The sequence below is a fragment of the Littorina saxatilis genome, linkage group LG3 (assembly GCF_037325665.1).
Source record: "Littorina saxatilis isolate snail1 linkage group LG3, US_GU_Lsax_2.0, whole genome shotgun sequence".
NCBI lineage: Eukaryota > Metazoa > Mollusca > Gastropoda > Littorinimorpha > Littorinidae > Littorina > Littorina saxatilis.
In genome coordinates, this window is record NC_090247.1 from 39,973,411 (window position 1) to 39,988,279 (window position 14,869).

General features: G+C 42.8%; 1 protein-coding gene across 1 annotated transcript in view; it reads right to left on the reverse strand.

The window, feature by feature from the left end:
- LOC138960912 (glutamate receptor ionotropic, kainate 2-like) overlaps positions 1-14,259 on the reverse strand; it is a 102,549-nt gene extending 88,290 nt beyond the window's left edge. The window contains exons 1-2 of the mRNA XM_070332545.1: positions 14,169-14,259; positions 7,928-8,089 (exon numbers count right to left, since the gene is read on the reverse strand). Coding sequence (XP_070188646.1) covers positions 7,928-8,089; positions 14,169-14,259 — 253 coding nt within the window. The remainder of the gene's footprint in view (positions 1-7,927; positions 8,090-14,168) is intronic.
- Between the last annotated feature and the right edge of the window lie 610 nt (positions 14,260-14,869).

Sequence of the window (14,869 nt, forward strand, 5' to 3'; positions counted from 1 at the left end):
TAATACTCTCAGCAATGCCCATTTTATACAATATAATGTTCGTTGGATAAATGTTATGAGTTATTTTCCAGTGTAGCAGTCTCAATCTTACTTCTTTTGATGCGTTGCTTGCTATCTGCCAAATGTCCTTGTTTATTTCAATTCCCATCTTTCTTTTCCAGAAACTGACTGCAATAGTGTCAGTTTGATAAGCGTCTACCATTAATTTACGAAACTGCCTGGGTTTAAATGTACTTATTTTTTGATAATCCATTACCTTCATAGCTTGTATTCCATTATCATTCATCTTCAAAAAAAGGGATGCTATTGCTGTGCGAATTGCCCCATATTCAAATAGTCGTGTTGGTTTATGCCCAACTCTTTCACAAATCCTGTGAAATGGTAAAAACATATTATTCTCGTATAAATCCTTCACATAGCATATATCAGATGTAACCCAATCACGTAGAAACATTGTCTTGCCACGATAAGCAATTAGAGAGTTATTCCATAGGCATAAATTCTCCAGCTGGGTCATTTTTTTCACGCAAGGTAATATCTTTTCATGGTTGTCAAGCCAACATTCTAAAACGCTTTTCCAGAACTTGTTTGTAATCAACCCCAACCCTTTAAATAAGGCTGGTTTGACGTTTGCTTGAAAGCAGCATAGATTTTTTCCGAGTTTGGAGAACATACTGAGTGGAATACTTTTCCAAGCTTCTTCGTTTGGTTGCAGTAATTTCGAAAACCATCCAAGTACAAAGGATTTTTGAAAGTCACCCAAGTCAATCATATTTAGGCCACCTTTACTTGTTTCCTGGCACATAACTTTTCGTTTTACCTTTTCATAGGCTTTTGTGTTTGAAAATCTTTTTTTCCAAATGAATCTGAAAAACATTGAGTTCAGTTTACATATGATCTTTTCGGGTATAATCAAAGCTTGCAAAGCATGTGTTAATTGAGGGATCAAAAGTGATTTTACAAGGCAAATTTTTCCCATTATACTGCAGTTTCTCTTAGACCACTTAATCATTGTGCTCTGAATATGATTAATTTTTTCCGTCCAGTTTTCTTCGATTTCCGAGGCTTCTAAATTATTACTAAAATATATACCAAGAATTTTGACTTTTGATTTCCATCTGAAGCCACATGGCTGCTCCTCAGAGTACTTCTGTGAACCCAACCACATGGCCTCCGATTTCAGTCTGTTCACAGCCAGTCCTGAGAACTTGGAGAAATATGACACCAATGTCAGAGCATTTTGCACATCATCAGTGCCTTTCAGAAAAAGCGTAATATCATCAGCGTACAAGATCATTTTCAATAGTCTTTCTTGATTAGTACTATTGGCTGATGGCAAGAATACCCCTTTAACTGACTGATCTGCCCTCATCTTGACTGCCAGCAGCTCTAAGGCGAGCACGAAGGCCATTGGTGAGAATGAGCAGCCTTGTCGAATTCCAGCGTTCATTTCTATAGGCTCTGACAACCACCCCATATAATTTACACAACTTACTGTTTCGTTCATGAGCGTAGTGACCCATCTAACAAAAGTGTTACCAAAATTGAAGCGTTTAAAGGCATACATTATGTATTCTTTTGATATTGTGTCGAAAGCAGCTTTGTAGTCTAGAGCTAGGAGTAGCCCTGGTTTGTTCGTTTGTTTGAGATGTGTAATTATATCATCAATCATTCTAACTGCTGTGCTACTATTTCTGCCTTTCATAAAACCAAACTGATTTTCATGAATTATTGTTCCAAGCACACTTTTTAGGCGTACTGCTAGACACTTTGCCAGTAACTTATAATCTGAGTTTAGTAAAGATATTGGTCGCCAGTTATTCAGATCATCCCTTGACAGTTGCTTCCCTTTGTGTTTATACCTTCTTGTTCTGTCTCACTCTGGCTCTTGTCTGTCTGTCTGTCTGTCTGTCTGTCTGTCTTTCTTTTTTTTCCTCTCTCTATCTCTCTCTCTCTCTCTCTCTCTCTCTCTCTTCTCTCTCTCTCTCTCTCACTATCACTCTCTCTCTCTCTCTCTCACTCTCACTCTCTCTCTCTCACTCTCTCTCACTCTCTCTCTCTCTCTCACTCTCACTCTCTCTCTCTCTCTCACTCTCACTACGTACTCTCTCTCTCTCTCTCTCACTCTCTCTCTCTCTCTCTCTCACTCTCACTCTCTCTCTCTCTCTCACTCTCACTCTCACTCACTCTCTCTCTCTCTCTCTCTCTCTCTCTCTCTCTCTCTCTCTCTCTCTCTCTCTCTCTCTCTCTCTCTCTCTCTCCGCCTGTGTTATGTTGTCTGTGCACCTTCCTGTTCTGTCTCACTCTGGCTCTGTCTGTCTGTCTGTCTGTCTGTCTGTCTGTCTGTCTCTCTCTCTCTCTCTCTCTCTCTCTCTCTCTCTCTCTCTCATTCTATAAAACAACAAAAATGGACCGATCCAGCGGATATGCATGATACATGTTTGCACAAAAGGCAAAGATTATCTGTGAACGACGCCGACATGATTATAGAGCACGTACAACATCTGCAGTAATTCCCTTCAAATAATTATACGTATCATTCGTGATAAAAGATGACACTATCAAGAACAAGTCAGTGAAAACTCCGACGGGTTTGTATGCGTGTATACTAGATCCTATTTGAAGACCCTAAAATCTGCAATCCTCTGTATTGCATGCACAACCGATTTTGTTGATTATGTATCTTCTGGTTTGAAGGGACTTTGTGGCAGATGAACTAAACTACCTTCTGACTCTAAAGAAGAAAAAATAACGCATAAAACGTACCCGAAAGACTAAGAAAAAATCAAGAAAAGATAGTGATTGGAACGTATATTTATTTTATTTTATTTATCTATTTATTTTATTTACGAGGATTTATATCGCGCACGTATCTCACCACACAAGGCGACTCAAGGCGCATGTTACCTATTAATGCCGTGTGAGATGGAATTTTTTTACACAATATAATTATCACGCATTCACATCGGCCAGTAGATCAACAGCCTTTAGGCGCTGCATCCACCTTTCACGGCCTATTATTCCAGGTCAAAAGGGTATTTTGGTGGACATTTTTTATCTACGCCTTTACAATTTTGTCAGGAAAGACCCTTTTGTCAATCGTGGGATCTTTAACGTGCACACCCCAATGTAGTGTACACGAAGAGACCTCGGTTTATCGTCTCATCCGAAAGACTAGCACTTGAACCCACCACCTAGGTTAGGAAAGGGGGGAGAAAATTGTTAACGCCCTGACCCAGGGTCGAACTCGCAACCTCTCGCTTTTATTTTATAGACCTCACAAAGCATTCACAAGCCTCTTTGTCTTTGAAGAGGACTGACAAAACAATGTTAACGATATATGAACAGAAAATGAACTTGATCAATGAATATCAAGATGGCGAAAGTCAAGGATCCCACCCCCGGAAAGTTTTCAGGTCAACAAATATGGCTCCTTACCAAAACGTGTACATGACCTGCAAGAAAAAGTGCAAGTCCATCAGTGTCAAACACTAAATAACCCCCCCCCCCCCCCCGCTCCGCCCCGCCCCCCCCCCCCCACACACACACACACACCACCCCTCCTCTGCTCCTCAGTCCCATTTCTGTCAATTCAACGTACAGTTCACATCAATAAATTTCATCTTCCTCCTGGTGTCTGGGTTCTCCTGGAATTATGTCCACGTTCTGCAGGAACTGACCGTCAAGGTGCAAATCCTCTGTCGCTCTGGTCAGCCCTTAATGGCCGCTCGTTCTTTTGTCAGCAGCGGTCAATGCCGTTTCGATTTCAACTCAGCGGGAGAGACACAGATTCGTCCTTAATCGCATTGCAAGCCGAGCGGCAGCGTGCATGCACTCATTGAAAGGGTTAAATCAATTAGACGCTGAAGGTGTTAATGCGTGCTGAACGGGGTGTCACTGGCGGGTGTCAAATGACAAGATATTGTCACCAGCTTGTCACGCGCGAAGAGTGTGAGTGGACGGGGGAGGGAGGGAGGGAGGGAGGGAGGGAGTGTTGGGGATGATGGGGGGAGGGGGAAGGGGGGGGGCAGGGCGCGGCGAGTGAGGAGGGGAGTGGATGTATATGGAGAAGACGTTGCGGCTGTCCGTCTGAAGGTTGTCATGTGTTGGAATTGCTAGGAGAATGCGAAAGGAAAGAGGGAGTTGTTGGGCTGGACGTGTCTTTGGTTGCCTGTGTCAAGGATCAGAATGTTCTGTATTTCACTGCAGTCTTCGTTCATCAATCGACATTCCAAACTTGCGAGGAGTTTGAGTGCAGAGTGGACGAGGAAGGGTAGGAAGGGGAGGAAGTAGAGCAGTTGATGACCTTGGTTGTTGGTCTGAATGACCAGGTTGTCAAGCGTAAGGACTTTAAATGGGATGAGGCGAGAAATGGGGTTGGTGGATATTGGGTACTATTAGTGCAGGGGAGGGGGCATCTGAAAATGACCTAGCATAGTTACCCGTGTGAAGCATCGAATGTTCTGTATTTCCCATTCATCTTTCATCAGTCGAAATTCCACTACATTTTGTGCGATGAATGTAGAAGACATATCGGTTTGCGTCGTTTACAATGCTATATTTTTACATGAGCTAAGTATGGGCAGATGAAAATAACCAATGCTCCTCAAACTGTTAATTTTGACCTTGCAATACACGTATTTTTTCCGTGTGTGACGCGACGGTCTTGAAGTATCCAATGGTTTGTGAAGGTTTCGAAACTGGATAAACAATTGCACAAATAAATGTTTTAGCAGCTCATCTTTGAAGGCCAAATCCTTGCGGGGCATTTAAATCATGTTAGTACAGCTTCTAAGCATTAATCAAAGTCTGTAACAAAACCCGAAACGCTGCACGCCGTTCACGTCTTACAGAAGTCTTCACAGTCAAATGAATGTACTATTCACAACGCTAGCTGGTCGGCAGAAAAAGGCAGTCTCTGGATATTTCGAGGTTAATATTAACGGCCACTTTCGAATAAACATCTTCTAAGTGCCCCCAATCGCCCCAAGCCACTATTGTTTTTGGAACTGATCAAGCTTTCTAACGAAGCTCCCTTTCCCCCACTAACTGCCCATCGACTGACCTTAACCTCATTGTATCTAAGGCAAAGCTTGCAGATTGTCTGCAACCCTATATATATGCATTAGTAAAGAGAATATCATCACACAAAGGATGCATGGACTCAAGGAAGACCTATTGCACGTCACGCCTACTGCTGTCATCTGAAACTCCCTCTGCGCTCCAGGTCCCATAACGACCTTAACCTCACTGCATCCTAGGGAAATGCCAGGACATCTATTATATAGCCCTTCTGGAGATTACTGAAGGCATGCTGAGAAAAAACAAGATCGCAATGGGAGGATTGACTTATTTCATTGCCACGTCTTAAGCTGCGTTTCAATTAGGAGAGTTTCTTACCGTGTAAACCTCCCAATAACTGAAAGGAATTTGACAGCAATCTAGACCTCTTTGCACCCAAGGGCATGATCAGATTAACGTTGACGGTTTAACACTGGATGCCTGAAGTCACAGTCCGTCCCGGGAAAACAGTTCTTCTTACTTCCACGGATCTGGCCAGGTTTTAACTGTGGGGTCGGACTGTGCACTAGCAGATTTATTTTTTACTTTTAGAAAGTAATTCATAAAAACATTCAAATGTACAAAACGCAGCCAGGCCGTTGATAATTATGTGGCATGTGTCAATCCCTTTCAGATCTGAGATGGTTTACACGGGAAGGACCGTGCCTTCAACAAAGAGAGTAAACCAATGTCGTTTAGTCCGCGTCGTGGTGAAGACCTCATATAAAACTCCGCAAAAACACACAGAAATAGTAGTCACTGGTCTATTACGTGCCTTGTTGCATCTGAGGGCAATGAAGACTAGACCAGCACACATACCTATAGGAAAAAAAAAGAACGACGTGGCCTTAAGACGAATATTGCACAGACAATGGGCATTTCTGTATTTTCCCGGAACGGCAAGCCTCACGAACAACTGGATATTCTGGACGTGCAAGTGTCACATCTCAAATAGTCATCCTTGACGAGGTTTTGAACAACATAAAAAAAGCGTGTACCCTGAACTACGCTGCTTATTTCTTTCCCAAAACGTAAGAATACACTGTTCTGTTTGTGTCACAAGTAAGTCCTCATTTAAAACTCCTTAATAACATCTAAAACAAACTTGACAACGACCTAAGCCTTGTTGCTTCTGAGGGCAAGATCTGACCATGCGAATCCCTGAGGGGAATAAGAGCGGCGCTGTTAGGGGATAGATAACTCTAAGGTGATAAATCATTGCGATGCTAAAATTCTGTTTGATGTCAATGAACTCAATAATGTAAGAATCGAAATAAAAATGAGACAGATAACTATTTCAAGTATGCACTTAGAGCGCTTACGTCCCTTTATTCTCAGATAAAAACAACAACAACAAAACGTAAAGTCATTATTCTCTACAAATATAGACCCTGTATTGATAGATGACCTCTGAAATTAGCATCTTTCAGTGGGCTCGTCAACGACGCTTTACGCCGAATTGTTATAGTATATACCAAAATTATGTAACGTCGTTCTTGTCGCATGACAGCGAAGCCTTTGTTTGCAACTCCTTTAAAAACAAATCAGATGGCCACTGGCCTAACACGTTGGTTGCATCTGAGGGCAATGCCAAGCCCCATGGGAGAAAAGAGATTCACAGCAAGGGGGACAAATATCTTGACGATGGGGAACCTTTGTGATGATTAAAATTCTGTCTACGTCTCAGGTCGATGGAAAATACAAGGTCATAATTATACGCAAATAGAAACCCTCAGCGAACATTTCACCTTTGAATCTGCCATCTCTCAGTAAGGTTGTCAACAAAGCTTTACGCCGATGTTAATTAAGCTATAGAACACTAAGTTCTTACGCGAACGTCAGATAACGTCGTTCAGTGCTAGTCAAAGTGAATTCTCCGTTTAAAACTCCCCCAAATCACTAAGAAGCTGGACGATGACCTAAACCTCGTTGCATCCGAGGGCAAGACCAGACCGTCCAAATCTCGATGGGGCATTGGACGGGAGCGGGGAGGAGACAGATATCACACAGTCCGTGGACTCACTTAACGCTGCGTGGCCAAATGGGGGTCTTGAGAGGTCAAACTTGTAACGGTGTGGGCACGAGGTGAAGGGGGGGGGGGCGTAAGAAATGGCTGATGGGATAAGGAGACTGGAGGACGTTATGATGAGGGTCAAAAGACGCCATACATCAGAGTTGTCCTAGCTGATTATTGTTTCACAATGGTGGATTCAGGGCGGGTCTTGGCAGGACGAGTTTGGATGCTGTCGTCATGAACGAAATTCATTGAGGGACGTGCAGCTCAGACCTTACAATAGCGTCAGACCAGAATGTTTAACTATTACACATGACCACTCGAGTTAAACTGTGAATTCATGCGGGCAAGGTCGGGAAAATTGAGGACACGAAGTCCTGCCAACTGTCAGTGCATAGCTGTAAGTGATGCAGCTACTCCTGTCCAACCCGTTAACACAAGTACAATGCTTCTCTTGCTACTCGACATGCTAAGGTACTTATGTCAAGAAAATCGTTGCAAGACGTTATTGACGTTGGAGGCCTGCGCTGGAAAAAGCCATCACCAACTCCAGGTGTAATTACCAACATCGAAATCAGGCGCAAAGATTAGCAGGGTTGTTTGCACAATTCTCAATGAACAATGCTGAGCATCAATTCTAGGATTATACAGGATCTAGGACACTGACATTATGAATAGATGGATGCATGGTGTTAGAACAAACACCCCACAAAGATGTGCATGGCAAAACAAAGAAGAAGTTGTTTTTTTTAAAGAACAAAAAAAGTTTTTAAAAAACAAAAGAGTTCTGTACTCGAGCAATTACATACGTGTATCATTATTTCTTATACATGTATAAGTAATTCCCTTCACCTTTTTTGGATGCTCTGAAGCCGTCGGACGTGGGGAGGTGCTGGATGTCGTAGGCCAGCTTGGTCTCGGGCAGGAGCTGGCGATCATGGTTGATGCGGTACACCGCGTACCGGAACGCGTTCTCCACGCTCGGGTGCTCATCCCCCTCCCCGAATAACCCTCCTGCAACACAGAGGTGTGTAATGAGGGTTAGGTGAGTCAAGGCTCTTGGAGGAGGAGGAGGAGGAGGAGGAGGAAGAGAGGGAAAGGGGAAGGAGGACGAGGAAGAGAAAGAGGAGGGGGGGAGAAGGAGGAGAAGGGTAAAAACAAGAAGAAGCGTGTTTGTAATTGTTCACCGAAATGAGCAGGCTTGCAACAATTCAAACAAAACTTATTTGTTTCTTTTTTAAGGGGAGGTTGTGTGTTATGGTAGTGTTCGTAAGTTGTGTCTGTTTTATCTGTTTATCTGTTTATCTATTTATTGTAAAACTTAGTTTTAGATTCATTGTCCTTTGTTGTACATGTAACGTCTGTTCTGGTGTTTAAGTATGACCTGACGCAAACAACCGCACAACCTTCCAGCGTGGATCAAAATGATAGCATCATTCTCAGACGATTGGCAGGAAATTGTTCTCACAAATATACCATATATGTATACCATATTTTATGCACTGTAGTTTCAGGCAAATCGGCTGGTAAACTAAACGCACGCATGTACGTACACACACACACACTGACACACACACGCACACACAAACACACACACACACACACTCATGCACGCACACACACACAAACACACAAACACATGAAGGCCACTCACACACACACACATGGACGTCTCTGATACCACAGGGTTGAGTACTCTGCGAGTAATTGATATAATAAAGCATTTCCCCTGTCAGGCAAGCATTGGGGCATGATCTGAGTACCAATAACAGGAGACTGAAGGTCATCGTAGCAAATTTGTCACACGCTCTCAATCGTCTTACTTGCTGGTAGAGGTTATTTGAACATCACCACTAGATGTTTTCTTCTTGGTATATTCCTCTGGAGGAAACAGTTTTTCCTTTCCTATTTTTCTAACTACAATATTAAATAAACTACGAGGAAGTGATCTGATACACTATTTTGTATTCAAGGAATGCATACGAGGAGGAGAAGGGGGAGGGGGAGGGGGGTATCACACACAAATAAATAAAACCATTTTAAAGAAACATTTGAAAGAAACATTTAGAAAAGACAAACAGATACTTTCTGAAAAATAAGGCATACAATCTGATGAAACTTTATGACAATTGTAACAAACAACCAGACAGACAGACAGACAGACAGACAGACAGACAGACAGACAGACAGACAGACAGACAGACAGACAGACAGAGGCTAGGACTATAGTTCGTAAGATTTTTTTGAGACCAGAAAAGGCCCTCTACAATCCCCAGGACGTTCTCAACCAGTTATCCCCAATAGACACCATTCTACGGAGGAGATCATTCGAACGGTACACAGCCTAAAGCCATCTCAAATTAGACCACGTCCTCTCATAGACAGAGCACCATCACCCCCTCAAACCCGGCGAGCAAGGCTTGAAAAGAACTGACCAGACTATGGATAAAGAGCCCTGGGCAGCGATCAGTGATTAAAATCGACCTTGCTAATCCGTCTTTGGGGAGGATTTCTCTCTCTCTCGCTGCGTGCACACGGCTCAAGTCTGTAGGGTGATAGTTTAGGATGCCGTCTGGACCAAACGACAGCGGGGACATTAGCTCCGTTCAAAGGTGGCCGTTTATTCTCTCCGAGTGCAAGTATGGATCTCGTCTTGTCTGATTCTAAATTTAAAATATTGACGGCAATGACCCTTGTCTGTTTGAATAATAACACAGGTGAATGATCTTCCTAATTCATGCACTTCTGATAATAACTATTCCGGTCGTTTCTTTTAGCTATATCAAAAGATATAATATAGAGTCCAGTTTTAAATGTTGCCGTGCACGGTTGTGCTAATCTATTGATCACAGTATCCTAGAAGAGATCGTTTTTCCTGTAATGTGTTTGAACATCTTGTAAAATTGTAACAAATAGTTCACAGACTATGGGTGGAATGGTCAGATTTGAACAAGTGGCAAGACAGAATAGTGTAACTTCAATAATGACACATGTTCAAATGAAATCCAAAAACGAACTGAAGAAAACTGTCCTCATTGTATCTTTCCGGTCATTAATCTTTGAAACCCCCATGCAAGCAATGATTATATTCTTCAAAGGATCACCAAACGTGAAGTCATACAGAGATAAAACACAGGATTATCTACCCCCCTCCAGTGTGATCCGCAAACATCTACCCCGAGAGCAATGAAAAGCCATAGATCAGAGGCGCAAATGATATGTTCTGCCAAACTGTCATCCAGCCAAAATTTGCGCTTCATTACTTTCGATCCGTCCTAAGGTTTGACTTTTGAGCTGTGATTTACTTCCCTGTCCCGACTCCAAGGGCGAGAGCTTTCTGGGAGGAATTTCACGTTTGAAAACTTTGCATTCAAAAAAGAATTCGTTTTCTAGCTGTAATTTCTTGTAGCCAGTTGTGTAGAGAAAGAGAGAGAGAGAGAGAGAGAGAGAGAGAGAGAGAGAGAGAGAAAAAGAGAGAGAGAGAGAGAGGGGGGAAAAGAGAGTGTGTTTATATGAGTGCGCCTGTCTGTCTGTCTGTCTGTCTGTCTGTCTGTCTGTCTGTTTGTCTGTCTGTCTGTCTGTCTGTCTGTCTTATCTGTCAGTCTGTCTTGTCTGTCTGACTGTCTGTCTGTGTGTATGTGTGTATGACTGTCTGTATGCCCGTCTGTTCATTCGTCCGTCTGTCGTGCCTGCCAGTGTCTGTCTATTCATTTGTTTGTGTGTGTGTGTGTGTGTGTGAGTGTGTGTGTGTGTGTGTGTGTGCTCGTGCGTGCGTGCGTGCGTGCGTGCGTGTGTGTGTTTGTCTGTCTGTCTGTCTGTGTGTTTGCGTGCGTGCGTGCGTGCGTGCGTTCGTCTGTACGTGGGTGTGTGTTTAAATCCGTGCGTGCATGCGGGTGTGGGAGTGTGGTTAGGCCTGCAAGTCGCCTGCAAGTCCATACGAGCGTGCGTGTGTTCTGTGATGGAAGTGAAAGGGGTAAGGCATGTCATCAGAGTGAAGCAAACAAGGTGTCAGTCGAAGATGTGCAAGTAGGACGTTTGATTAGCTAATTGAATAGTTGGTGTGCATAAACGTGCAGAATGAGATGAAGGGTGTAGGGGGAGAGGGGTGGGGTGGGCAGAGAGCAGCGACAGACAGGGCAACTTGACCTAAAGTCGTAATCTACTCCAAGCAAGTGATTGACCAGAAATGAAAAGTGAAAACCGACATGTCATCAATACGATAACCGCCTCTATATGTCTGTCTGTATGTCTGCGTGTCTGTCAGACTCTCTCTCTCTCTCTCTCTCTCTCTCTCTCTCTCTCTCTCTCTCTCTCTCTCTCTCTCTCACACACACACACACACACGCACACGTACTTATACACACACACACACACACACACACGCACACACACACACACACACACACACACACACACACACACTAACACAAACACACACATACATCCACACACACTTTTGAATTGCTAAATAATTCGGCTAAAATGCAAATAAAGAAAACTTCCCTTTTCAATGACCTTTGCATCTGAGGGAGGGCAAGGGCATAATCATTCTTTCACTTGACTTTTTCCAAAATTCCATGAACTTGGCAAAAGTTATGATTCAAAAACCCCAGATTTTAAAGTCGTTTCACAGGTGCTCAAAAAGAATCAAAGTTCAAGTTCCAACCAACAGTGGGTTGTTATTCTTTTTCCTTCCTTCTCTCTCTCTCTCTCTCTCTCTCTCTCTCTCTCTCTCTCTCTCTCTCTCTCTCTCTCTCTCTCTCTCTCTCTCTCTCTCTCTCTCTCTCTCTCTATCTCCCTCCCCCCAACTCTCTCTCTCTCTTTTTCTTTGTGCCCCAGCGTGACCCCGTTCATTTTACATGCTTTGGCGCTCTTGACAGGTTAATTTAAAATAAAAGGCTTTAATGTACTGCAGACATTCCGACAAAAAAGACCGAATCAGCTAGAATAGGACATGATTTTGTTTGTTTTTGAAAACTGTCAGCGAAATCCCGTAACAGTTTTGCTCTAAAGATTAAATACGGTCACATTTTCTCCGACCCAAATCGAGAGAAAAAGAAAACGAAAAGAAACAGAAACACCCACAAAATCCTTGTCATTTTTAAAGTGGATGAGAGCTAAAGGTTAATGCCTGACAGAGAAATAACTTCAATCTGACGGACTCGGAGTGCGGAAAAAAATGACATTGGCTACTGCCCTTTGTATCTACTTGCCGAGGCGCTTGAGTGGATGGGAGAGGGAGGAAGGGGGAGGGGGGATTGATGAGGGGGGGGGCGGGGGGCGGGCTTTGAATGCAGGAAATTCAAACAAGACAAGGAATTAGAGACAGGGAAAGCTTAACAGAACGAAGAACTAAAATCATAATAAAAACCTGATCCGTTAAATGAATTCTATTAAAAAAAAACATCAAATAAAGGTTTGCACAGTTTTGAGAACTTCCATCCGATAAGTTCTACACGTGTTTTACGTCAAAGACCACTTCTTCCTCATTTTCGATAATTTTGATTTTTCTTTCTTTGCTTTGTCTCGTTTTTAGTTTTGGTGTGCCGTAAAAACCACATGGTAATGTGAAATAATGAGCGGGGCCAGTGTTGAGAAGCTCCCTTCGATAAGCAACAACACTTCAGTTTATTTCAAGCACCTGAAAACGCTTGCCGAAAACGCTCGACGAAAGCTCTGCACACATGTTTTACGTCAAAAGCCAATCCTTTCTTTCTTTCTTTTTTTAATTTTTTTTTAAAGGTGATTTCATTTGATTGATTTATTTTGAGCTTTTTATCTTCTTCACTTTATTTTTTTTTATTTTTTTCATTTTTTTATTATTTATCTTTTTAGTTTAGATTCGAGTACCTGTATGCCTTTAGAACACACCCTGCGAGAGAGTTTAAGGTTATGCACATGTTTTACGTCAATATCCACTTCCTCCTTATTTTCTGTGCTTTTCTTTTTCTATTTTTTTCTTTTGTGTTTTTCTTGTGTGCCTGTATGATTTTTAGTCTCCTTGTCTTGAATGTTGACAGGCCCGCTGGGAAACAAAGTTAGAGTGTGGTTTCTTTATTTGCAACAGCATCAGTGTTTCTTTGTCGTATGTACTGTTGGGGACGAGTGAAGGCACGTGACTCCAAATCTACTTTGAAAAGGGCTGATCAAAAGAGAAAACAAAGATACCGAAGAAAAAGAAGAAGAGAAAGATGATGATGATGGTGATGGTGATGATGATGATGATGATGATGATGATGATGATGATGATGATGATGATGATGATGATGATGATGATGATGATGAAGAAGAAACAGAAGAAGAAGAAAAAGAAGAAGAAGAAGAAGACGACGAAGATGATGGCGATGGTGATGGTGGTGATGTTGATGATGAAGAAGAAGAAGAAGATGATGGTGATGGTGGTAATGATGGATTGTGGGTGGTGGTAATTGATTGTGGCGATAGTGGATGGTCGATGATGATAGTGATGGTGATGATGCTGACGATGATGAAAACCCTGTTCCATCCGTGTTGAAACGTAATCCAGGAAACACACAGTTGCTGACCTTAGTCTAAGTAATAAAAACTATAACAAACCTTTTAAAATCATCGCAAGCGAATGTTCTTCATGAGTAAACTCTTCTTGGAAAAGCCACCTGGCTGTGAAAGCAATTAGGCTCAGCCACCCACAGAATGTCAGCGACAAAATCATTAACCTAAAGGACATCGTTCACGTAATTATTCACTCAAAACAACTCTTAATTTTCCCCACAGGAACATGGAAACGAAAAAAAAACCCACACACATTAAGAGAGAAGAAAAACACACACAAAAAAGGCCAGTCATTTGCAGACGTCCCTGAGGCAAGCAAGCAGAAACACTTGTGCAGTCTAAGAACTCCACTTCACGTCTAAAAATTGACACAGATAGTTAGCAGCTTGAGCGAGCAGGGAGGAATTAACAGAGGCCCCTAAGGGGCTTCAACGCCAAAACCGGGTGCTGGAGAGAAAAAGGCCATTCTCATAACAGCCCCGATCTTCAAGTAAAGCGCCCAGAAAAATCCTAAAGCGCCAAGAGGCTTGTTTGGCTTAAAAGGTTCGAGTCTCTGCCCCACTATCCACCGGCCCGGCCCGCCTGGCCAAGAGACTCAAGTGTTCTGCTGACACAATCACAACATCCGTGTTGTTGTTGTTTGGTGGAAACATTTTGTCGCAAAACGCCTCGCAGCGAGTGTTCGATATGTATAATTTACCGGACCTCGATGTTGTCCGATTTGGAGAGGAGAAAGGGGGTGGCGAGGGAGGGGGGGCGGAGAAAGAGAGGAAAGAAGAAGGTGAGAGAGAAGGGGAAAGACTCAAAGAGTGACAGAGGGAGAGAAGGGGAGAGAGAGACGGGGAGAGATAGAAGGGGGAGGGGAGAGGAAGAAAGGGAGCGAAAGATAGAGAGGGTGGAAGGGGAGGAGAGTGAAATTGAGAGGGAAAGAGAGAGAGAGAGGCAGAGATTAAGAGACAGGGAGACAGACAGAATGAGAGACACAGAGACAGACACATGGAAACTGAGATACAGAGAGAGTTTTAGAAAACCGGATAAAACAGAATTTGAATTTTTTTCTTCTCTATTTTTGTGTGACGTTGTTTTTGTTCAACTTATTTCTGAGTGAAGAGCAGGTTCTCTTTGTGAAAGTCAAGTGTTGCACCGTAAAAATATTTACGAATAAGGTCTTGATTTTGCTCTAATGGGGGTGGGCGGACACTCATGTGTGTTTTGTGGAAGGCCTTGAATAAATCTGCTAAGGAAGGTCAACAGGGGCTTGAC